Below are 24365 nucleotides of genomic sequence, written 5' to 3'. Positions count from 1 at the left end.
GCGTGGCCACATTCCACACAACTCCTGCCCCGGGGAGGTTGCAGGAGCACCGTTCGGTTACGCTAGCAATTTGAGAAATTTCGTTAAACCTTCCCCTGGAATGGCGCAAACCGACAGCACTGGATACTGTCCCGAAAAGAGACCACCTTTTTCTCATTTCCTGTCGACGGTGCACGGTTCCGTTGGTGATTGAGAGACGTCGCCTTCCACCACCGAGAACCCACGGAGGACTACCCAGTGTACGAACTCATCCCGCCTGTAATCCCAGCCTTTCGCACAGCACAGCAATTGCACGCGGCTTATCCAGCCCATTGCATCGAACAAAAGCGTTGTAATGAACATAAAAATGTCTATGAAATGTAAATAATTTACGAATTCATTTTAATACCAAACGAAACAGCTTTCGGAACCGGGCCGGGTGGAAGCACACGTCAAGTAGTGGTAACGGTTTTCGTTTTCCGCAGCTTGTCTGACTCGGATAGACAAATGAGTGCATTCACTGTTTATTCTGGCCAAATGAAATTATCAAATGAATCTGCGCTGCCGTGAATGCCGGAAACAATTACAACAATTGGACGAAGCGCAAACGCGAACTGATTCTATAAAGCCGGGATATAATAATGGATAACGAGCATTAACACGCGTCTACACGTGATAAAACTAATAATTTATTTGAATTCTAAATTGCATTCGTTAAAAAAGTGCTACTTAAATCAACAACCTGTACCTGAGATAGCATTATCAGCTTGATTTAGTAAAATTAAACAAACCTCATCGGGTCGCAAGCCCCAGGAGCTGCTGGAACATGTTTGCGGCGAAACGGGGTCTCCCTCGAGGACGACCGTTCTGGCGACAATGGATGGAAAAGCTCAATCTGCCAGCCGGGCAACAACCACCACTAAACAGGTGATGAAGTAAACGAACCATTCCCAGCGGAGCACAGGGCTGCGTACAAGCGAAGGATACAAGCGAAGGTAAGCGATGGGATGGCAGCAGGATCGAGCGAAACATCATCATCATTATTCTTCATTTTATATTCACCCGGATAATGATTATAATCCATAATAATTGTGTTCATAAATTACAATATTTTTTGTTGCGCGTGCTCCTTTGGGTAAACGTAACCCACCCCCCTCGTGCGAAGTGGAACCCACGATCGGGTAAGTCGGCTTCAGACCGACAACATCAAGCACCAGAGATCGAGCGTAGAGGAAGGGAATTTTCTGGTCGTAGCGTCTGTTCGAAACTCTGCCGGACATTTAAATTGCTGCCATTTAGGTTGGATCGACTCTCGAACGGTAGGAAGAGAAGGAGAACCGAGGTGCCCTACACCAGTTAGGCCACGCTTAAAACGGTAAACATTAACGTCAACTATAGCGGGGGGAAACCCAGGCACGTCCTGGCCGATGCACAGGATTTTCCACGGGTAAGTGTGAACCTCCACTCAAAATCGTCTTCAGGAGACTACGTCAGTCTCGGTGAGTCTCGTCCGACTAATACCAGTGTTGCCAGGTAAATCACTTTTTTCCCCTTTTGCCGGCCCCAGGATACTCCAGAGAAGCCGGTGTGGAATGTACATCTCAATTATTCTTCGTCGTCCGAAACGTGGAATATTCATTCGCTGCCTTGCAATTGCCACGGACGACGACGGTTCGCCGTAAGATTTGCATTTCTCAGCAACAACCAGGTGCCGGCGGGTGATGGCCACCGTTACTCCAGTGGCCGAAGAGGAGTGAAGTGAGCTTAGCGGTCTCTTTCAGCTTTCGTGCTTCGTTGTTATGCTGATGCAAGCATTCTTAAATCATCCGTAACACCCACGCTGCAGCATCCGGTTTGCAGAAATCGGGAAGCGAGGTGGGCCACTTTCTTCCGTTCTCACGGCAAGACGCCTTTGGCGAGGCGTAATGAAGAAAGTGCCAGACAAACCCCCTCCCGGTAATAAACCGAATAAGGGCAATGCAGAGACAGTGCACGAACAGCCGGTACAAAGCTGCACAGAAAAAAGATCGCACCATCCTTTGCTAGCCATTTTTGAAGGAGAAAGTTTTTGCTGAAGTATCCTCACCATAAGGGAAAGGAAGGGAAGGCCAAAGCTAATTCTATGGAAAGGAGCCATTTTTAGCTTTCGCTTAGTTTAATCTTTATGATTTTTCATCGTCACTCTCGAAGTGTGTTTTCTGTCTTGGCCGGCGGCAGACTAAGGACTAGTTAATTAATCTTTATGACGCTGATGCCGAGGTTTGCTTCAGGTGTGTTCCGAAGAATTAAGAAAGCAAGGGAGTACATACAACCTTAAGTAGACGCTGTAGCAAAACACTACTGATTTACTTTGTGACAATATTTGCAAATTTTAAAATTGAGAATCAGTTTAATTTGTTTTGCACTGTTTGTAAAGAAAAATTGAATGTAGAAACAGGTTATTGAATAAACTCAATAAATATCAAAATCGGTTAAATTCACAATCTTTCTTGATTCTTTAATCTCTAGCGATGAATTTTAGAAATTCTAGTTTCTTAGAGGCATTCCGCAATAGCAAGTTCGGACTTGCTCTAAAAGATAGAAAATTTATAAATAAGCGTGGAAAATATACAACGATCTGTCATGTAACAAACAAATTCGAGAAAGAAAAGATTTAAGTTTTGGTTGTTTCTCTACTCATTGAAAAAATTCCTAAGGTTTGTCTTAAGTGAACCGAATGTTCATAAGAAGGTTGTATACCAAACTAAAAAGGAGTTAAAAGTTCGGTTTTCAAACCGAGCCTATGCGGATAGATAATCGGTTCCACTTGACCAAATTGTTAGCCCCGTGTCGTCAGCAACGGATTTTCTCTTTACATCGGCGCGTCATTTTCATATCCATCATCGAACGGTAAACGTCCCTCCGTCCCTATCCATCGTTGAACCGTGGACGTTGGGGATGAAATTGAAAAATTAATTAAAAAAGCTCCCTATTTTATGACTGAGCCGAACAGCAAGCAACTTTGCTTTATAGTCACCATAAAATATGGTTTAAAATTAACTCCCGAGCGCTGCTGAGGCCGCGTGTGATTGGTGAGGTACACGAGTAGCGTGGTTGTGCTTAAGTTTTTTTTAATTCATCCCCATGAGTTCCAAATAGCCTCGGAACAGTGGTTGAGCGAAAGCGGAGTTAAGCCCAAGCGAACGATTTCCACACAAAGTCGCCCGCAAGTCCCGTCAGCTGGTAAAAATGTGAATAAGGGCTGATTAAAATCTAACAAGATGGTTGAGAAGTCCCTTGCCTTACCTTGTTGATGGTCATCCGGGGATTTGTGCTACTCTGTGCCATGTGTTACATCTTCAGCCATGGAATTGCTTTAAGTTCAACTGAGCAATCCCAGTAGGCACTTGCTGCAGTGACTTTCCTTTTACAAAACAAACCTTTCTTGATCTTTCTATACCAAAATATCCCTTATTTTCAATTGTACTGCATTTGTTTCCTGAAACGGAAGATTGGAGAAAATTACGATATTTCCGGAACTGAAAGTGAACGAACATGTCGGATACAAATTTCTCGCACCTGGCAGCAGCAAGACGAACAGTGCCTCAGTTGGTGGTAAACCGAGCTGAGCGGGATCTTTCGAATGCATTACATGTATGGACACCATCCACTCAAACGCAGCGGCTTGCGAGTGAAGCCAGTCGTACCCTTTTCGCTGAACATATGACGTTTCGGGACGCTAAAAAGGGTCGTCCGTTTCAGTCTGAGGCTGCTGCGCCAGAAGGTGACTCGGGTGTACCGAGCCGCTTGGCATCGATTGTTGTGAAATTTTTGGTTGACAACTTTAACGGCGGCCCCGAACCATCCGGTATGTCGTGCTGTCAAAGGGATGAATTTGGAAGTATGCTGAGTACACAGTTGCACCTTTTGAAAATTATCGATTTACAAGTAAGTCAATACAAATTACCACTTGGGTAAATGCAAGTTTCCACCAAGTTCTTCCCTTTCCATTGCAGATCGAATCGTTCTGGCGACGGGTCGTGTGGTGTTGCTCGGTAGATGGTCTCTCATTTTACGAATGCGAATCAAACATAAACACCGACTGGAAGCGTCTTGGAGTTGAATTGAAACTAGCGCAATTGATCGAACAGCAAGACCCACGATACTGGGAATTGGAGGACCTGGAAGATACTGTGAAAAAGGCGGCACCGTTCGTAGAGCACCTCAGTATTGAGCAGCTGATGCCATTCCCGTCGGTAGAACCTTTGGAAGAGTACGAAGCGTATAAAATGTATAATCCTCCAGATGCTATTTGCCATCACGGATCCCTGGCCATACTTGGCCACTTGGACAACCTTACCTCGCTTTCGCTTGTGTTCCGGCCGAACCACTGGACACATTTTTCTCTGGCAGACATCGAGAACCTGGTGATGTGAGAATAATTGACCGCAGATCCTCTTACCTGTGCAGCGGACGATGCAGTTTCGGTTTTCATTACTTTCAGAGCGCTCCGAAAACTAGGAAAATTGAAAAGTTTCACACTTAGCCGCAGTCGAACGGATGCGGAGAAATTAGCCACGTTGGTTGAAAGTTTCGCCCACCTACCTTTGGAAAGTTTGAGCTTGAGCTACTGCCAGCTGGGCAATGGATGTGGGGCTGTCCTCGGAAGATTCCTTAGCCGTTTCGGGCCCACGCTGAAGCGGCTGGATCTTGCCGGCAACCGGTTTGACGCACTCGAGCTCGACCAACTCTGCCCCGGGCTTGCCGTATATAAGGGTGTTGTTGACAAGCTGGATCTCTCTTACAATCCCATTGGAGCGTCGGGAGTTTTGATTCTAGGTGGCGCAATCAAGGGCACGCCACAACTGGTGAAACTAAACTTTACCGGCTGTCTGATGGGCGTCGAGGGATCATTTCGGGTATGCCTCACTTGTTGAACTTCCGTCTGCTTGGGGCATTCTAGTGCATTTTCCGTTCTATCCTCAATCGCTTTCAGACCATACAACTCATGAGCTTCCACACGCCTTTGCGAAGGGTTACGCTGAACTGCGTTCCAATTAGTCCCGAGGGGCAGAAAAAGCTCGTGCAAGTGCTGTTGGAGAACAAACAAATTGCAGAGGTGGATATTCGGGAGTGTGGCCTCACCCAAGAGTTTCGAGCGAAGGTGAGGAAAATTTTAAGCACAAACGCAAAACAAACAATGAAATCCAATCCCACACGGATGGCCAAAGCTACAGAAGATGAAACGCACCGAATAAAAATCTGGCGAACGGCAGCAAGTATGTACGAACTTCATAGAAGAGTATTCCCAAGCGACACGCTGGTTCCACAAAAAGATTTAACTTTGGCGTCATAAAACAACTAATTAAAGTCCCTTTATATATTTTGGATAATTTTTTTTCGTTGGCTTCAAATTACTCCAAACAAATCATTCAATCCCTAGCACACCCAACGTGAAAGTGATACTTTACTCGGGCACCCTCTTTAAACTCATCCTTGGCGCCTCGATGGCAGTAAAAATACCAATCCATTCTTTTGCTTTTGGCGCAACAGTGTGTGGCGTGTCGTAGGAAACGGCTCGGGTGACAATTTATGGACTAGATTAGTCGGAAAGGGAGCTCAAACCGCGACTTATGAAATATATGAGCTGCTTTGTCAGCCGTCGCCTCCTGCACGCCCACAAATACAATGCAAATTACACATTGTTATTGCTCCCCAGGCCCATCGCAACGCTTCTACCTCGTTTGCCGCGGGGAAATGCCAAGACATGGGCCAAAGGAAGAAGTTCCTGCCACTTGCAAGCTCAGTCGGAGTCCGCCGTCTTGTTTGGTGTGGTTTTGGCAAACAAACAATTTTCAGCCAACATTCGCATGCTTCTCGTGATGGTGATTTTTTATCATTGCGGTTTCCATCGGAGCGGTATGTGAATGGAACCTGGCCGTAAGTCGGGAAGAGAGACACAGCTAAGTTATCTCTTCCAAGAAGTTAAAGTAGCCCAACGATTTGAAAAACCAGTCAAAAAAGCACAAATTCCGTGGATTATTTGCCAGACGAGACAAACGGGGGCGGGCGAATAGCTAGATAAGGATAAAATATTTCCCCACTAATAATGCTCTCATTAAATCCGAAATATGACAGTGAATTATTTGCATCAATAATTTATGCAGAGAACGTCGAGCATCGCTCAGAGCTTCTTTCGCTCCTGAAAACCAACAATAAGAAGAGCGCAAGAGACATTTGGAAGCTAAGCATCGTGAGGTATGGGGAAGAGGAAACAAAAAAACATCATAAGCTTCGTCCTTGACATTTTTGCCTCTTCAGATACCATAATCGATATTTTTCAGTGGGATATTTCCCATTTTTTAACATCTGAATCATTTGTTTCCCAAACCTGTTGGCAAAAATCTAAGACAGTGCTACTAACCTTGTAATAGATCAAGAAATTAAACAAAATATTATTTATTTTTTGAGATAACATCATTTCTTACATTACGTCTGAGCCCATTAAATTACTAAACATTTATGAGTGGGAGCAGCTGTAGGCTGATTAAAGATAAGATTAAATATTCAATTGAAATTTTACAAACTCATCTTACTTCGGCCCAGCCTATATATTAAAACGGTGGGATAGAATCCAAAGGAGAAGCAGCACTATCAATAAGTGACAAAAACAGCGAAGACAAACTGTTTACAAGTTTATTGTGTGTGACACTGTTTACAAGTTTATTTCAATTACGATGAATATACGTTTGAAAATTTTTCGTTCGATATTTGATGATGATTGTATCTTTACACAAGATGGATAAAAATAGAATGCTGCAAATCTATCAGAATGTCAATTATGGACTTCCTAGAAGTTATACCAACATCTGAATATAATAAATGATGTATGTTAGAAAAACTGTTACTTTTGTTTCATAACGTTTTGATAATTGAATTTTTTTCTTTATATCAATTTATTTATCGAATATCTTATAAAATTTGCTCTCGACTAATTTAAATTAAATGCTCAATCATTTTGAAAAACATAAAATTTAGTTTGCTCCGTTGAACCTAAACTTACATTATACCAGAACATAAATAGACAACAGCATTCAAAACATTAAACCCACTACATATGCTAACCGGCTTAAAAGTGGTTACACTTCAACCTTACACCGCACTGATCGAGAGGGTAAAACCAAGCATCAAACAAGCATACTTTAAACCAACCCCTCCCACCATTTCACTCCCATCAATGCACACGGGAGAAACTCGGCTCTCGAGATGCTGACTCGGAAAATATTGCAGCAGTGGAATGTATACTTTTCCATAAATTATTCATGGAATGAATTGGTCTGCCGAATGAATAATGGGTGGTTTTCTATGACTGTATGTTTGTATTTGAAACGCCGGAAGACGAGCGAACTGGTAGTAGTGGTGATTGTGGGGGAGTATATTTGTAAGCAAGCACAGGAAATCCCACATTCCCTTTCTGTGCTGAAGACTCGCAGCCGAAGCATGAAGGACACACAGAGCTGTAGCCAATCAGGTTCCCATGAAATATTGCATCCTCTCACCCACCGCCAAGATTCGCCTCATGTTTCGAATGGGAAAAATCATATCATCCGAGCGGGGGGAATTGAAAGAGTATCCGAAAAGGACTGATCTGGTGTGATTACTAGCTGGATGCTTCTCGGCTCGAACCTTGAGCAGGCACGAACAGTGACATCAATGGTGAAAGCCTTTCATACCCATGTCTCACAGCTCATATAAACCTTTTCTGTTCTGCTTTAGAAATTTTCCCTTTTCTCCTTCATATCAATACGATTATGAAGTCGATGATAGTTTACTGAAGGCACAGCGAAATCATAACGGTAATGAAGCGCCAAGTAATAAAAACTTTATCTTTTCTTTCCGGAATTTTATCTTTTCGGAATTTTAGTTTTCAAAAAATCATACCACTCTCAATAAATACATTTTCTTACATTTTTTTGTATTTTATAGTACAGCTGGATTATTTATAAATTAGTTAAGTGAGTCATAAGAACAAAAGAATCAGACCTTGCTAAGTTGAAAGCATACTGCCGAACCAGAATAAGGAACCACAAGTTAAATGAAAAACTTTAAACCAAGAACAAGTTTTCCTGACGTTATGTCGCTGGATTGGAAATGCAAAAAAAAAGCTGCATCGAGGAATATACTTTTCAAACATTTATCATAACGTCAGTACTAATAAAAAATTAGTTAATCCGTTCGTCTCGCTTTAGACCATTTCAGAGTAATCTGAACTACTTTTGGTAACGCTTCAATAAGTGATACCAGGACATTTGGCTGCGTTTCTGGCTGAATCTCGTCAGATCATATTGTTCTGAGGAATTTTGGTTTCCCACAAGATTACTCCATTTGAGCTGCCTAGTTTATTGGCCCATATCATGTCTTTCTGTTCAACAGCTCTCACTCATGTGTTAAATATGAGCAAGATTTTCCAGGAAAACGAAATGATTTACACCGTAATTTGCCTCGATTCTGGCGAAATCCGACATTCGAGCCAAAAGGAACGACCGGTGCCCGAAATGGTTGGCCATTTTCTCACCTTACTGACTACATGGATCAATTTGGAATCGTAAACTCAACGCATTTGAAGGTGTACGAAGAACAATCTAAACGTGCGATGGTATGCTATAGACGGGAGACGGTATCTTCCGTTTCGCCTCAATATTGACCAGAAATGTTCATTAAACTGTATCTGAACGGTGGCAGTTTTCCACTGCAGTTGTACTATACCCAAATTTTATAGACCCATGAGCTCCGGATGGTTATCGTTTGCTAGGCCAGCAGTGCGATTTACAAAGCGTATATAAAATGATCCTAAAATACGTCTTCACATAGACTGTTTTGCATTTATGGACTCTATGAAACATTTCATCGCATCCTACTTTATGTATTGTTCAAGCTTAGTGAGAGTATGTACTAGCCGTCCAAATAATTTCTTAAAAGAGCAAAAACCATCTACAATAAAGGGAATACGCTCACTAAAATATGTATTAAAAACATGCATAAAGTTCAGCTTCTTCTTCTTCTTTCACTATGCGAGACGGGGTATATCCTCCTACTTTAAGACCGCGTCCACACGGCATCGTAGCGTAGCGATTTTGACACTCCGTCGTAGTGTCAACTATTTTTTATGGCCGTGGCTAAAGCCTCTCGACCAACATTTACACTACGACGGAGTGTCAAAATCGCTACGCTACTATGCCGTGTGGACGCGGTGTAAGTCGAACACTTTGTTCCCTTACTCGTATTCAGAGGCATACCGACTCTGACACGAGCTCCTATGCAGGGGCTCGTGCTGTAGGACCGACTGTGACAGCCATATGTCCATAAAGTTCAGCTGAAAAAGATCTTTAGTCTACTTCCATTTTTTTTTGTTCTGTTTACATACAAGATCTTTAGTCTACTCACAACTTTTTTTTTTGTTCTGTTTACATACTACATTTTGTTCTGTTGTATGTTAATAAATATAATTTCAAAATAATTCCAAATCTAAACCATCATCTTATAAATGAAACGAGATGTAAAATTCTCACACCACTCATCGGAACTACGCACTGACTAACACAATGTAAGGCATTAGAGAGCGTTCGTTAGATAAATAGGTCAGTGGCGTACCTGTAAAAAGGAACCCACTTTTTTAACACAGTTCAAAATGAATAAAAAAAATGCGCAGCAACAAAGGAAAAACCCCAAAGAAACCTTCACATCAACCCATCCTAGGCCACCAACCTTCGGCCATTTTGTGATAGGCCTAAAGGGTGACATTTTGGGAACAATTTTGTATGTGGGTGTTTTTTTTTACGTTTCTCAATCAACCCCCGAATATGGCTTCGCCCAAAACCTACATCCGCTTCACGGGTTGGCCGTTCACCGCAAGCGAAATAAAAATACTTTACATAACAAAGTTTAAATTGTGCTTAATATGAAGCAAAATATCTCGACAGGCGACGGCATGACGGCAGCATAACTTTGTCGCAAGCAACGAGCCGCAACGACCACCGACGACAAAAGACGGTGGTGTCAACATCGACCGGCACCGTACGATACACACGTTATCGCGCCGCCGGCGATAGGCTCGCCGGTCCTAAACCTCGCACAAAAGTAAGACTAACCGAATAAAAAATAAGCCCACAAAATTGGCCCAAATTAAAATTCATTTCACTTCACTCGTTCCAACCGCAATCCACGCAAAAAACTACGACGATACAAAGTTTTATTTCCACAGCCACTGCTAGTTCACTAAATATAAGTTGACTGTTGGCTTTGCCATTCACAAATGGTAGCCCTTTTTCCTTCCGGCCCAAAAGGAAAAAAAACATCATAAAGCCACACATATTGCATTACTACGCCACCCTCGACACAAGCACACGTGTGCTGAATCCTCCATCAAGACCGCGGGTGGTATTTCGCTATGCTCACCGCCGTGGGTGAAAAGGGACGCAAAAAGGAGTTGACTAAAATTAGATCAGAAAATCGTCGACAGTAGCCGTCTACCCCCCGGAAGCCCACTGTCCGGAACACACGTACCCAACATCGTGTTTAGCTCCCGGGGTTTCAACTGCTTCGGCTTGGAAAGAGAAATTTACATTTTATGCCATTTATGCCAGTGCGATAGCAGCACAGGAGCATTTGTTTTGTGGTCAGTGTCTGCTTCGTAGTCCGCTGGTTCACTGTTAACGCTTTGATACAGCTCCGGAAGTCTTGAGTTCATCCTTCACCCTCACATTTGGTCACTAATGTTCATCATGTTGGTGTTATCCAACGGTGAAAAAAAGGCGAACCCCTCGAAAAAGCGTCACAAGTGAGATGAATAACCTGCATTAACTAAGGGTCTTCCTCCCGTCAATCATAGAATTCAACAGATTGAAACTTTTATCGGGGTAAAATTGTATCCTTGTGATTGGGGTTGGAAAATATTGTTGCTGGAAGTTCGAAAGTTCGCTTTACAAAGTCCTCCAACGCAGAATTTTGAATGTGAATTTATAACTTTTCGCATTTTTTCTGCGCACTCTAGCGAATGTCAACGTGGGTTCTGCGTGCCATCATTTTGTAAATTCCTTCTACCAACAATCCTACACACATTGCAAAATTTTGGAGCAGAAGGGAGTCGTCAATTCAAAATTCATACTCGGTAGTTGATTCCACCAACATTTCTGAGGTTAAAAGTACTGGGGGTAAAAGTGAACTTGAAAATTAAATTATTTGAGAGCAGAATTTCTAGAAGCAGGTCGAATGAGTTTGCGAGGCAAATAAGTTTGTTGGTACATTCTTCTCCGTTGGGTAAGCTGCACAATTTGCCATGAAATACGATGATTTTTTGGAGGAATTATATATCAAGACAAGTCATAAATAAAATCGTGACACATAACTGTGAATACAGCGTTTTACAGTTCACCTAGCAACCGGGGCAGTGTATGTAGAACATCAAGAATGATAGCCTACTGTAGAGTATTTGATGTAGAATAGCAAAACCCACAAGTGGCAACACAAACCGGTAAGTAGAATATCCATCACTTTCTAGGATCTACCAGAATGAAAGTTGTCGTGTGGATGTTCGAAGTAGGCACGACCAGTCGAGGGGTGCAGGTAAAAGTAGGGGAAAATCGCTTTCCGGTCGAAAACATACTTTTGCGAGGATTGTTGTGATTCGCGCTAGTTTTCTGATGCGAAAAAGCGATCATAGCCTACCTTATCCAGTACCTTTCAACTGGTCGTCTCTACTTCAAACATCCATGAGACAACTTTCATTCTGGTAGATCCTAGAAAGTGATGATTTTTCTACTAACCCGTTTCTGTTGCCACTTATGGGTTTTGCGATTCAACATCAAATACTCTACAGTAGGCTATCATTCTTGATGTTCAGCATACACTGCCGCGGTTGCTAGGTGAGATGTAAAACGCTGTAAGTTGTTCAATACTAAATCTGGATCAAAAATTAAATAAGCTCAACACATTCCACATTAACTCAAAGTAAGAAAAACGCACACTATCAAAGGTACACTAATTGTGTACTAATGTTTTAAAAAACTGCTAAATTTGTTCATTTCGATTTATGACTTTGTTACTTATTACTTCTACAAACCAAACTTGGAATAGACCATTGCATTACGTAAAAAGTACACCATACGCTTTGATCAAATCATATCCATTTGAAATATTGTGTTTTGATATAGCTAACCTTTGACCAACGGTATGCATGTTATTTTAACGGATTAAATATTTTCCTTGTATTTTCATTCATTTATAAAATCATTATTTTGAACTCAATCTAATAAGACATTTTTAATAAACCGACATAGCTCGATACCTAAACGGAGAGTAGTGAAATATACGGAAGAAGTAGAAGTAGAAGAATAAAACATATTGAGAAAATATGTCATAAAATCTAGGTGGACCCATAACCATGTTTGTAGAATCAACATTCAAAACGTGAGAACGGTTTAAAACATAGGACATATATACAAATTTATCATGCTACGCATATGTATGGATCGCGAGTTTTTAAGAGAAAAAACAGTAACTCAACTTACTAAGTGGAATTTATATAAAATTGAAACCAATTTATTGGTAGATTTCTATTACTAATACTATTATACCTATACATACCTAAAAAAGCCTAATGTGTAATCCATCAGAATATCATGAGTGTGAAATAGATCCGGTTAGACGCCGGAGAATTGCCTCACATGAGCAACATAAAATAAAACACACCACTCTCGGACAGCATTAACAGAACAAAACTCCACTTAACATGGCTTTTATGGACGGTATCAAGCTCCGCTCTGCGTACATCAATCACAAAGTAAGCATTAAAACGAAATGAAGACGACCGTCGTTTTATTAGAAAGCATGTTTCAATTTCCATTCCCCCACAACATCACCCGCTTCGTTCCTGCCATTATATGCGACGAATTCCGACTCCCACACGGAAGCGCACATTTCTGCAAATGCCTTTTGAAAATCCCGACAAGCAGAAAACTCGATCCGTAATCGGTTTTCTCGAGCCCCACCCCTAACCATTGCCCTCAGGCAACAACGTCAGCGAGCCCTCCCCCTTGGAAGTCCCAGATCTTTGGATAAAGTCTCTAATCTAATTCACTTTGTCTCAATGTCACACGGTTTGCTGGCACTTTCATCTTCATCATCCTTCCGACCTACAACATTGGCAGCCTACTCGCGCTGGAATACGACTTCATATGGGAATGTGTGCTTGTTATTTTTCCCTTCCCATTCCTCATTTGTTCCTTCCTGCGCTGCCTCAGGCTCGGTGAAAGTCCACAAATAAATCATGTCCGATGCGATAGCTCAATGCGTCGTCGGTTTGTTGTTTGCTAATTTCATTTCACTCACCCACCGTTTGACATCCGGGTTTTTTTCGCTCCACCGCTCGGTTTTCTTTTTCCGTAAGGTGGAAAAGGGGACAGGAGAGTGAAGGAAGGATCGGATTCTTTAAAAGCGTTCCCGCCAGTGAAAGGTTAACCGGAGACTCGCGCGACGTGAAGGTGAAAGGTTTTGACTGTCGTACCCATCTGCGCGTTCCAAAAACGTCCCGGAAAGGAGCAGTTTTTGTTGAAAATACACCACGCCACACATACTCACGCATCCTTTTCTCTTCTGCACACTTCGGTGGCATTCGTGAGACGCACGAGAAGCATGGAAGCCATCCCCTTTGGCCATCAAAGAGCGAAGCATCATCAATCCACGGATGAAATCCATTTATCTTCTACGAATGTGGTGCCCGAACCAGGCCTTCCGTCCCTCAGGAATGTCCTCGGGAAAGCAAGGGGAAAGAGAAGGAGGAAGAGACCAAGGAATGTGAGCTCCTGGAATGGGAATTTTCCAAATGCCAAAGCAGGCCGGGCCGGGTCGGCTGCGGGTCGAGTATGATTTCGGTGGCATACATTTGCCAGCCGCTTCGTCTTCGTTTGAAGCGTCCGGAGGGCGGCTTAGGCTGAGACTGAGGGCCGAGGATCCGGTAGAGGACGGCGGAGAGGCGGTCGGATCACATTCAAAAATTATTAAGCAACTTCCGGATTGATGTTAACGATGCTCATCCGATGATGCTCCGTCAATCATTCGCAGCGAAACGAAACTGATCCACCACGGGACGATGGATGTGCGATGGATGGTACTTGGCCCCGGAGCGTCCCGGAAAAGGGGAAGGATATGGTGTATGGATCCGAAAAAGATGGAAAAGCTTTTCCTTTATGCGATGGTATGCTCACACGGATAAATACAATCCTTTTAACTTTTACCCCACGAAAGCAGGTCTAATGGAGTAGTTCATTTTTAAAGCTCGTATTTGTTTTCTTCGAACGATACTGACACGAACCGTAACCTTCAAGCTTTTGATGTTTAATTAAAAAAGCACACCCATGATTTTGACGGCGTTCGTTTGACGTAGAATTGAGATCATTTTTTTGTGGAACTAATAACAATTCTGACCCTGTGCCAACACCTGTATGACGTAACTGTTAAAAGATGCTTAGGGCAGGGAAGAAAAAATTAACATCTTTTCCATCTGCCTATGACCCCCAGGAAAACCCCTCTCGAATGCAAATCGTGCAAAGAATCTGAGAAGCATCCGAATTTCGGTAAGACCGATACCGAATACGGATCGTGCAAGTTCCAAGTTTTTGTGACACCGCAGGAAAAAGAAATCCCTCAAAAAAAGTCTCAGAATTATCATACACCATTAGCTGACAGTGGCCTTATCTGGGATAAGCTCGAGTAGGCGGCAAATAAAGATTCCACTCATCTACAAAACATCAACCGACCCGCTCTCCCTTCCTTTTCACGAAAGGTACGAGTAGATGGAAGGCAACAGCAGCAGCAAAAACGAGTCAATGGAGCGAACAAGTGGACAACACTCTGCCCCGGCGAGGAGTTGGTAAATTATTCATGGTTAATCTCGCCCAGATCTGACAGTTTCATTTCTGTAAAGTGTGCAATCGACAGTAACGGTTTGATGTCATTTGCGAAGGGGAGTCGAACAAAAAAAAACGGGAAAAACGAAAAGGCTACGACGCCAGCGCCAAACCAACGCGAAGGAACCACCGGGTAAAGGTAAAAGAAAACACAATCTTCTTTATCACAAACGTCAACCTACCCGGAATGGTGATGGTTCCTTTTCCCCCGTGGAATGATTGCAGAAACATGTAGTTTCTTGGTTTTATGCTACACAATTTTCTTACACTCATTGCCACCCGAAATAAAATCTTGGGTGCAAAAAATGGCTGCACAACAGAAATCAGTCACCCACCTTTGCCATTTCCTAGAGCGATTTCCACCGATTTTTTTGCTCCCGCAGCTTCTTTACCGTTTGGTGAGTGGATAAGATCATGCTGCTGATGATGAGGGTGGTTTTCGTAATGATCCGAAAAAAGAAGTGGATAAAAAGTTGACTCGCATCCTGCCCCGTCCAGCTCCCCTGCCAATTCTATAACATCCAACGTGCGATCGAACGAAAGCGTCCGGAGGAGGAACCGTAAAAACTGTGTACTCGCCGCGCGGAATCTGATTCGAAGCTCGACTTCTTCGAATTCATTTGCACACTAAGGTAGCGGAGAGTGTTTTCTTTTGTGTTTTGTCGTTTTTCCTCAACCAAACGACTGGCCGGTTCCCAAAACGTCCTCTACACACAGTCTTTGCAACCAGCGAATGTCGCCGAAAGCGTTTCCCTCCACAAACCCGCCGAGTTTCAGTGGGCGGCGGAGGATGATAAATTAGCATCATCCTCATTTGTCTTCTTCGTGGCCTGTAGTCGGCATGCTTCCTTCCCACACCGCGGTTTTCCGCGTCGTTCGGGCGGAAGTGTCTTTCATCTGCTCGATCTGACAAACTTCCGTCCACGCCAACAAACGCCGGGCCCCGGTGGACCGAAGGTAGCCTCGGCACCAGAATGGGAATGCTTTATGCATAGATGACCGCACGAGTGATGTGCTTTCCGTCGCCGCAAAAGGAGTATCCTTCTTCGTCTTTGCTTTTCTTTCACGGTTTTTTCCCTTTTCATTCATCTTGTTAGTAAGCAAAAAAAAAAGAATACCCCACCCTATGGTAGAAAGTAGTTTGGTGGGTCTGTTTAATTTTCCCTTCGACTTATCTTCTTCTCCTCTCCAACCAGTTGATTGTGCACTACTGCCAACTCTTCACCCCAACCAGCCGCGGTAGGCCAGCCCAACCCTTAGTATTTGTAATTCATTATGCAAACAATAGCCACATTCCTGGTTTTGGCTGTGCACGTCTTGGTCGAGTGTTGCGGTTAGTCGCGTTCTACTCCCATTTTCTTGCCAGAAAGTTTTGTGAAGCAACCTCCGATGGTAAATGATGGTGAAGGATTTACATGTGATACTTGAAGCAGGGAACACTACTTTCTTGACCACATTAGAACATTTTCTAGAGTGTTCTTCGCATGCACTTCGTGCTTCGCATTCGTATGCATCACATTAGTTTAATTTATCAACAGATTGAAACAATTATTTAATCTGTACTTATTAAGAACGTTTATATCTAAATTGTACTATGATCTTAAGAATTTTATTTTATGTGACTAGTATAACTAAAAAACACAGCATAGTGGTGAGATTTGGTGGAAAAACCAATAAAAAATTTATTGTAAAATTACAATTTCATTTACTAAAAAATAAGATCATTAAAAAAGTTTTATAATATAAAATAGAATTTATTTATTTGCTTTTTTTCTAAAATTTCAAATGATAAAATGGCATCAAAGCAAAGTCTATGTTAATTTCTTTGCCATATCTACCACATTTTTTGATATACTTTTTCTTCTGCGTGGTTGAGTTGTGGTCAGCATAAGGAAACGATCCTTCAAAAGAACTTATTCGAAAATTTGAACAGAATGTAAGCCCAGACCGTAAATACGCTCTGAATTGAAAAAATAACAATTTAACATTCAAGTGTTTTCCAAATTGAAACAGTCTTTCCTGTTATTTTTTTTCAAATATTCAACAATTCATCATGTCGGCAGTGCCTCAACTTCAATCGTTCCCCATGCAGATATGCATCCGCTAAATCGAATTGTACGCGACGGACGGAAGACAACAACCCCGAAACCGTAGCTAGCAGTGCGTTGATTTATTCGACAAGCGGTTCGCTGTCAGGGTTGATTTTGAAATGAAACGATTCGTTTTCGACTAGACAGAATGCCTCCGCGGCGGGTGATAAACAGTTCATGCCATGTTTATGTCAACAATGGCAGGATGGAAAGGGCAGAGAGTAGCCGGGTACGGTCCCTTGCGCTTGGTGTATTTTATTTTTTGTATTGACAATCAGCTCAAACGATTCCACAGTACGAAGGGTCCAACTTGTGCCGAGCCGATTTGTGAGCCAGGCTACAGCCAACACCGGGAATGCGGAAGTTTGGCTTCGTGGTTCATTACGAGCGTGAAAACAATATCAAAAATTTGTTTTAAGTAGACAGCATACAAACCGATGTTTCACACTTCCGAATAATCAACAAACGGTTCCTGGTATGGACAGGAGGTTGGTTGGTAGGGAATGTCAGGTTGAATTGGAATGCAGTATCTATTGTGGAATTATTGCTTTACCACACGTTCCATTATTGTGGAGTTTGATTACACGAAACATCAACCCAATCGGGTGTTAACATCTAGCCAAATAATTGTGGAAAACCATAAAATTGTTAGTACAAAAATTTACTCACACTGGCAGAATCGGATTTCATCAAAAATAGTAAACATTAGGCTCAAAAATGTAACATTTTATGTGTTTTTAACAAAGGCTAGTAGGATTTGGTACCAGGCAATGAGCAGGCAATCAACATACGATTCCCGGCTTTAAATGCTAGTACAATCATTTCAAACACGAAACACGGGCTCTTTCAAACACGAAAATGTGTATATCCAGTATGAAACCAGGAGTACGGTTCGATCCTTTGCCAAATGAACACTGTGTCGTCCTCGGAGTTTGGCTGTTTTTGCACGAGCCTGATACAATGTTTGTTCGCTTTTTGTCTTGCCACATGCAGCCTTTTTGCCGGAAGCAGAAGCATCGCCCTCCCGCGCCGGACGTTGAGAGCCCCGGATCGATCCGACCGGTGGTGAAAAAGTGTCAAAGTTTCGTTTCACACCTACATTTCCGCTTGCTAACTTTTACCCAGCAAATCAGGGCTGGTGTTACGATGGTCGCTGTTTTGGACATGTTGGAAAACTTCAAAGTTGAATCGAGCTATCTGCTGACCATACGGACTGCAAAAGGGTGGGTCGAAGGGGTTTTGGATTTGTTTATGTTTTTTGTCTCTATTTTCTATTACGGCATGTGGTCCAAGTTATGTAGAATTGTGGAATGTCAACTCAAAACCATGTGTTTCTCGACGTTGCGTTACGATATTATCCGGAGTAACCCAAGAGACTTACGATGCATTTGCATGTCGATGAAATGTATATTTTATTGAATACAGTATATTTTATACAATCGCGTGTGTTTCATGTTATCGCTAATCCATTTAAACACAAAGATCAGTACACATTCAAATAGAGCGTAAATAACATTTTTTGTAGTAAAAACACTATGAAGTTGTAAGCAAAGTACGCGTTATAAAGAGCTTACACATAATTTTTCTCAATGAAAAGAGGCCGTGTGGTGTATTTAAATTCACGGAAAAGGAGGATATTGCTAATAAGCTGTTATATAATAATACTAATACAGGCAAAAAAAATCTAATAATCAAATAAGGCAGAAAAAAATAATACACAATACAATAACCTTTTCCCATATTTGGAATAGATTTACATTTTTTTGTACGTTGGAAACAAACAAAGAACTATCTAAATGATCCAAAGCATGTCATCAAATAATAATCAAGCATCAATAGAAAGAGTTTCTTAAAAAAACTGTTAAAAACTCGGACTTATTGATAACGTTTAGTAATTTTTAACTATTTACGAGTATTCTGGACGTATTTTTGAAAAGCTACTCAGCGTTGATCATCTGACCGTAAGCTCTGAAATATTTTTCTTTGAACTCTGATTGATCCTTTTGAATCCTCTCGCATAAGACCGGTTTTCATCGTGCAACTGAGCTGGTTCAGCGTAGGAATTATGGTAAATTCACAGAAACTTTCCCATCTTCGTCAAATAAAGGCGTACCAGCATCACATGTGAAGCTAACTGCTGAAGCGCAAGCTCCTATCGCTTAACACAAGGCTAAAAAATCGAATCGAAAACAATCCAGCCAAACCAAAACCGAAAGAGGAACACGGAAAAAGTCCACACAAGTGTGAACTTATAGGACCTTTCCCGGGCGACACCAAGTCAAAAATCTGCACAAACATTGACCGTGCGAAACGGGTGTCAAGCGTTGGCGAGTCAAGTGTTGGCCGGATGGAATGTCTTACGGCAAGCGAAGCAATGGCACGGCATGGAAAGATTTATGTCGCAATAACCGTACACTGTGCCATACCTCCAGCGCTTCTGTTTCATCTCCTTTTAATGTTCATCTTGCTGCCCTCCGTCACGGTCGCCCCACGCACCCCCGGGGTTGGCAAAATGGTCGCGCATGGCCGCCCACTGCATTTCCCTCTCACACGCCTGGTACGTTTTTCTCGGGGCGTGAGAGGTGAGAGAGGGACGGAAGTAAGGGCACACCAGTAATATACAACTCAATCAAAGCCACCGTCCACGTGGTGACGGGCGACGGTAGGATCAACCGAACGGCGGTCATTGGCAGCCGTTGATTTAATGGAGACGCATGGTAGTTCATTTTAATGAAAATAAATAACTCTTCCGCTCGTAAATCCACTTCACCTTCGCATACACGCACACATACACAACCACACCGGTGTGGGTGTGGATGCTGGGCTCATAACAAGGGTGAGTGGTGGTAGGTCATAAAGCATCGTGACGTGCACGCACACACGCTCTGACACACAAAACACCGCTAAATGTACTCGTGCATACTTTCTAGTGCCATCCATAACATCATTCCGAGGAGTTCATTTAGCGAATGAATCCAATAAACTATTCTTTTCAATTAACCGCCCACACTCGTTTCCAACACACACACACACCGTCCCTTTTATATCCGTCACTCGCTTCAGGCCGGAGTCGGAAGTCATCTTCTAATCCACCCGATCCTTATCCTGCCGATCATTGGCATCCATTCACCTGGTGTGGCCCGACAGCGTTTCGGTGTGCTTATTAGATCCTACATTGCCATTCCGGTAGGGGCATCGTCTCCGATAGAACCGATGCAATGGGTGCAGTGGCACATAGAAACGTGAGAGAGGGACGAAATTCGTTCCGACGCGCCCCTTGGAGCCACGAAAAAACACCGAAGAAAACCCATCGATCAGTAATGGGGAAGCTATCAATATTGGGACACGAAGTAAATTACGTTATACTTTCGCCGGCACGAACTTGCACTATCGGAGCGAAGATTGGCCCGGTTGGACGCAACCTTACCTTGCCGCGTGCGGAAGAACGAGGCCGGTGTGCAGGCGAAGCGTCGTGCGGCAAAGTTTTCTCATTTTGCATAAATGAGGTTGAGTTTTACGTGCGAGGAAGGGAAGAAAGAAGAATGCTCCGTCAAAAGTGTTACGACAAAGAATCTAATAAGTTTTTTCCCCCACCTTGTTGTTTATTCGACGTACCTAGTCTTTGTATCCGTCTCCGTTTGGGCGACTGTCGTGTCGTAAACAGAGATATCGTAGTTTTACAGGTGACATGGTATTGTTCGAAGAGGGAAAATAGAAACAATAAATGAATGGCAAGCAAACAACAAACTCATCTAGTTTCCTGTTGCCGTAAGCTCGTTTGAATGCTGCATGACACATCCAGTCTCCAACGGACGTCATATGCATGACGTCGCCGATGGGATATGATGGGATGTTATACGTCTTCTTTTTTCTTCTCTCCCTTCTCCACGCCTTCCATCCTTAACAACCGTAATGAGTGTTGCTGTCGTGTACAATGGGCCAGCGGACGGGAAGGAACAAAAACATTGTCGCTGACTTCTTGGCGCATTAAAGATACCACCGTTTCCCATTCGGTTCAAATACTCAAATAAATGTGCTTTGTCAATTTCCCAGTACCATGTGGTGCAATTTATGTGCCAAGGGTCGGCCATTCGCACAAACGCAACAGTGGGCTGCGGGTTTTTATCTAACAAGGCGGAACGAACAAAAGAACACTGCACACCAAGTATACCAGCGACCCGTTTGATCTTGTGGGAGGCACAACGAACGGCAATCTTTGGCGTGAGCTACTGCTCGCCATCTTGGCGCAGAACGAAAAGGCACGCCGTGTGAATCGCGTCACCGCAAGTACAAAGAGAACAAAAAAAATGGACACCGAACGAAAGATGAACGCTCGGGTGTTCCGGGCGACCTTTGCCCACAATTCATGTCCAACATGTGTTCGCAGTCGTAATAATGACAATCACTTATACGCACGACTCGGGGACTCATACAGCCAAGGGAAAACGGAAACCATCGAGCCATTTGATGCACAGGTGCACGTAGAAGGTGGGCGAAGAAATTTTGCTGCACGAAAATGCGCCGTTGGCTGTTTTCAGGCTTGGAAAGGAACTCATAACGAACGACAAGAATGATACGCTTGTATAATGCGCATGTGATGTATTTGACTGGATTTTGGCGAATCTTTTCACAACTTTAAATGTATGTTATTTCGCTTTATTAATTCAGAATTCTCACAATACTTTAGAATATTTTCAGTTATGAATATATAATACACTAAGCGTAAAATTAAGGCTAGGAGAATATTTAAATGTTAAATCCCAATATTTTAACAAAATTAATTCTTTTCTAACTTTTTCATTACAAAACAAAAATGTCAATTTTCGGTACATTTTTTTTTTAATTTTCGCAACCAATTTCAATTTATGAGCTTGCATGAGTGAAATCGATGAAAAACGGGTTTCTCAGGAGTCAGAAGTTAAATGTTTTTATGGCAATAATAGCTTACAAGTCTCCAACTCCTCGCTGTAGCTCTTTACTGGCCCTTGTAAATGAGAGTTTTTTGCACGTAACTAGAGAAATATTTCTGTCATTGAAAGATCTTGTCTAAAAGATAAACTACTGATTGGATAATTCCAAGCATCAATATGTTTGAAACCAAACTATTATTTTAGAACTTGGTAGTCAGTGATTTCTGAATACTGAACCATTGGTAAATTTGTGTTCACAGCAAAAAATACAAAAGTAGAGAATTTTCGGAAAACTGTAATGAAAACGATACATTGAACACGATGCGTCGAAAAATTATGCGTTAAAACAATAAAAACGCATTGTGTTTCTGTTTTAATCTCAACGCTGTAGATTTTTGATTCACAAATATTCTGACTACCCCGATTCTAATATTTAAGATATTGAAGATTATTCTGTCAACATATTTACTCAACAATAAATTAATCCAGTTATTATAAAACCCTAAATCCACAAAAAACAGCTTACCGGCTCACACATTCCAGATGGCCAATTTAGCCTCCCAAGAAAATCGATCATCCCGCGAAGGAGTGTAAATTTACATTGAATATCCCGTAAATCATCGGCACCCTCACAACTAAAGGGGAACGAAGTTTCACTCAACGAATGCACACGAGTCGTAAAAATGAACCACGCGACGAGCCTAGTGGGCGAAAATAAATTGAAGCCCCACGAAACCATCCCGCCTTCCGGTCGAGGTGCGCTGGTTTCGAAAGTCATAAATAATACTACCCTGCGGTGAACGCGGTAACGGGTTAAAAATGTTACTTACTTTGGGCGGGGAGAGTAAGTTTCTGTCTTTCGGCTCTCAGCGTGAACGTTTTCATTTTTTTGATTGGAACTAGGACACCAACTCCCCCCTAGAGACCATTGCGTGCCGCAAGGTGTGAGATGTTTCTTCTTCCCCTCAACATTCATTTCGGCATTTTTGGTAAATGAAAATGTCACTCGGGCTACAATTTCTTTTCTCCCTCTCTTTTTGCACCACTTTTATTCCACCCTTCAACCGGTCGGTATGATTCCCTTTCGAAAAAGTGATCAACATAATTTATGACGAACGCTAACTTCTTTCTTTCGCTCGTATTCCCCTCACAAACCTTGGCCCATTGGATGGGGTAACATTTTCCGGTGCGAGAAAAACATCGAAACTTGCCGGCAAACACCTTGAGGGCCATTATTTCGCGAGTGGTATCGTGTCCATGTAAAGTAAAAGCGTAGGCCGAAACGCTAGCATGGAGTGGAGAACGTATCAAAAATTAAAACTTCTCAACTGGTGCTTATGAAGCGATCGAAAGTGCCATTAGCTACACATGCCGAATGAATGTTGCTTAAACATGGTACTGTTGGGAACACCATCGAGTTGTGTTGTGCCTACGTCGTTTCAAAGTTCTAAACATCATCTCAGTTCCATATAACTTCGGATTAATTTGGAATGCGTTTTGAACTTTGGAATTATGTTTACGATATACGGAGCTGCTCCGTGATCGTGGGCTGGGAAAACAGGAAAGAAAAATTAAAATTAAAAATATGAAAATACATAATGAATCATAATTGTAACGAACCATCAAATAGATTTTGAGATCCGAGTAAGTCCAAAACTAACTGCAAAAATGAAAAAAGGGGCTACAATTGTACAAAACATACTCATGGACATTTTTTTCGTGTTCACAACTAACGCAATGCCAACATTTGTAGGATTAGAAACAACAGTATCGCATTCCACACAAATAAAACCTAAAACATGCAGACACATTCAAGGTGCGACACAATGAAACAATCTCAATAACACCGGCAAGCGCCTATGCAGCTAACGTATGTTTGTACTTCGAAATTGCGTGCGCACCAAATGCGTCCAAGCTTGCGGTGAAGAAAACGCACCTTCCCGGCCACTAGAAACCGCCACAAGACTAATTTCGTATTCATTAGGTGTGTCTACAACATAACTCACATCCCATTATTGAAACAAAATACGTGTATCAATAACTAACTAACCGAAAGCCAGCTTCCTGCCCCTGTGCGGTTTGCGTCATCGGTTCGTGGAGCATCAATACTGTGCGTGTGAGCAAACATGTACGAGGTAAAGGACGATGACAAGCAGGATGATAAAAGGCAGTCAGCCAGCCAGAAAGTGCAACATCGTCCGCTGGTCACCGGTAGACCGGAATCGAAATCGATAGATCGATGGATTGACTGTTTCGATGGGAAAGGTTTATGTGGTGTTGCGGCTGGTCTTTCGTCTCATGTATGTTAGTGTGCGTGTGGCTATGTATTTGACAAAGCGTACACGAGTATGTAGAACATTGACCATCGTTGATTTGATGCTTTGGTGAGGCTGAAAAGTTCGGCGGAAACATTTTCCAAACGATTGCCACGTGTGTCCGTCGAG

The 24365-nt window shown here is 42.5% G+C and overlaps 1 protein-coding gene across 1 annotated transcript in view; it reads left to right on the top strand.

Moving 5' to 3' along the window:
• Positions 1-3513: 3513 nt before the first annotated feature.
• LOC131293987 (uncharacterized) overlaps positions 3514-24365 on the top strand; it is a 97967-nt gene continuing 77115 nt past the window's right edge. Inside the window, exons 1-4 of the mRNA XM_058322036.1 lie at positions 3514-3906; positions 3975-4390; positions 4463-4877; positions 4955-5237. Coding sequence (XP_058178019.1) covers positions 3514-3906; positions 3975-4390; positions 4463-4877; positions 4955-5237 — 1507 coding nt within the window. The remainder of the gene's footprint in view (positions 3907-3974; positions 4391-4462; positions 4878-4954; positions 5238-24365) is intronic.

This window comes from Anopheles ziemanni, chromosome 2, assembly GCF_943734765.1.
Source record: "Anopheles ziemanni chromosome 2, idAnoZiCoDA_A2_x.2, whole genome shotgun sequence".
Classification (NCBI taxonomy): Eukaryota; Metazoa; Arthropoda; class Insecta; order Diptera; family Culicidae; genus Anopheles; species Anopheles ziemanni.
The sequence above is the reverse complement of the archived record's forward strand: the minus strand, read 5'-3'. Positions and strand labels throughout refer to the sequence as shown.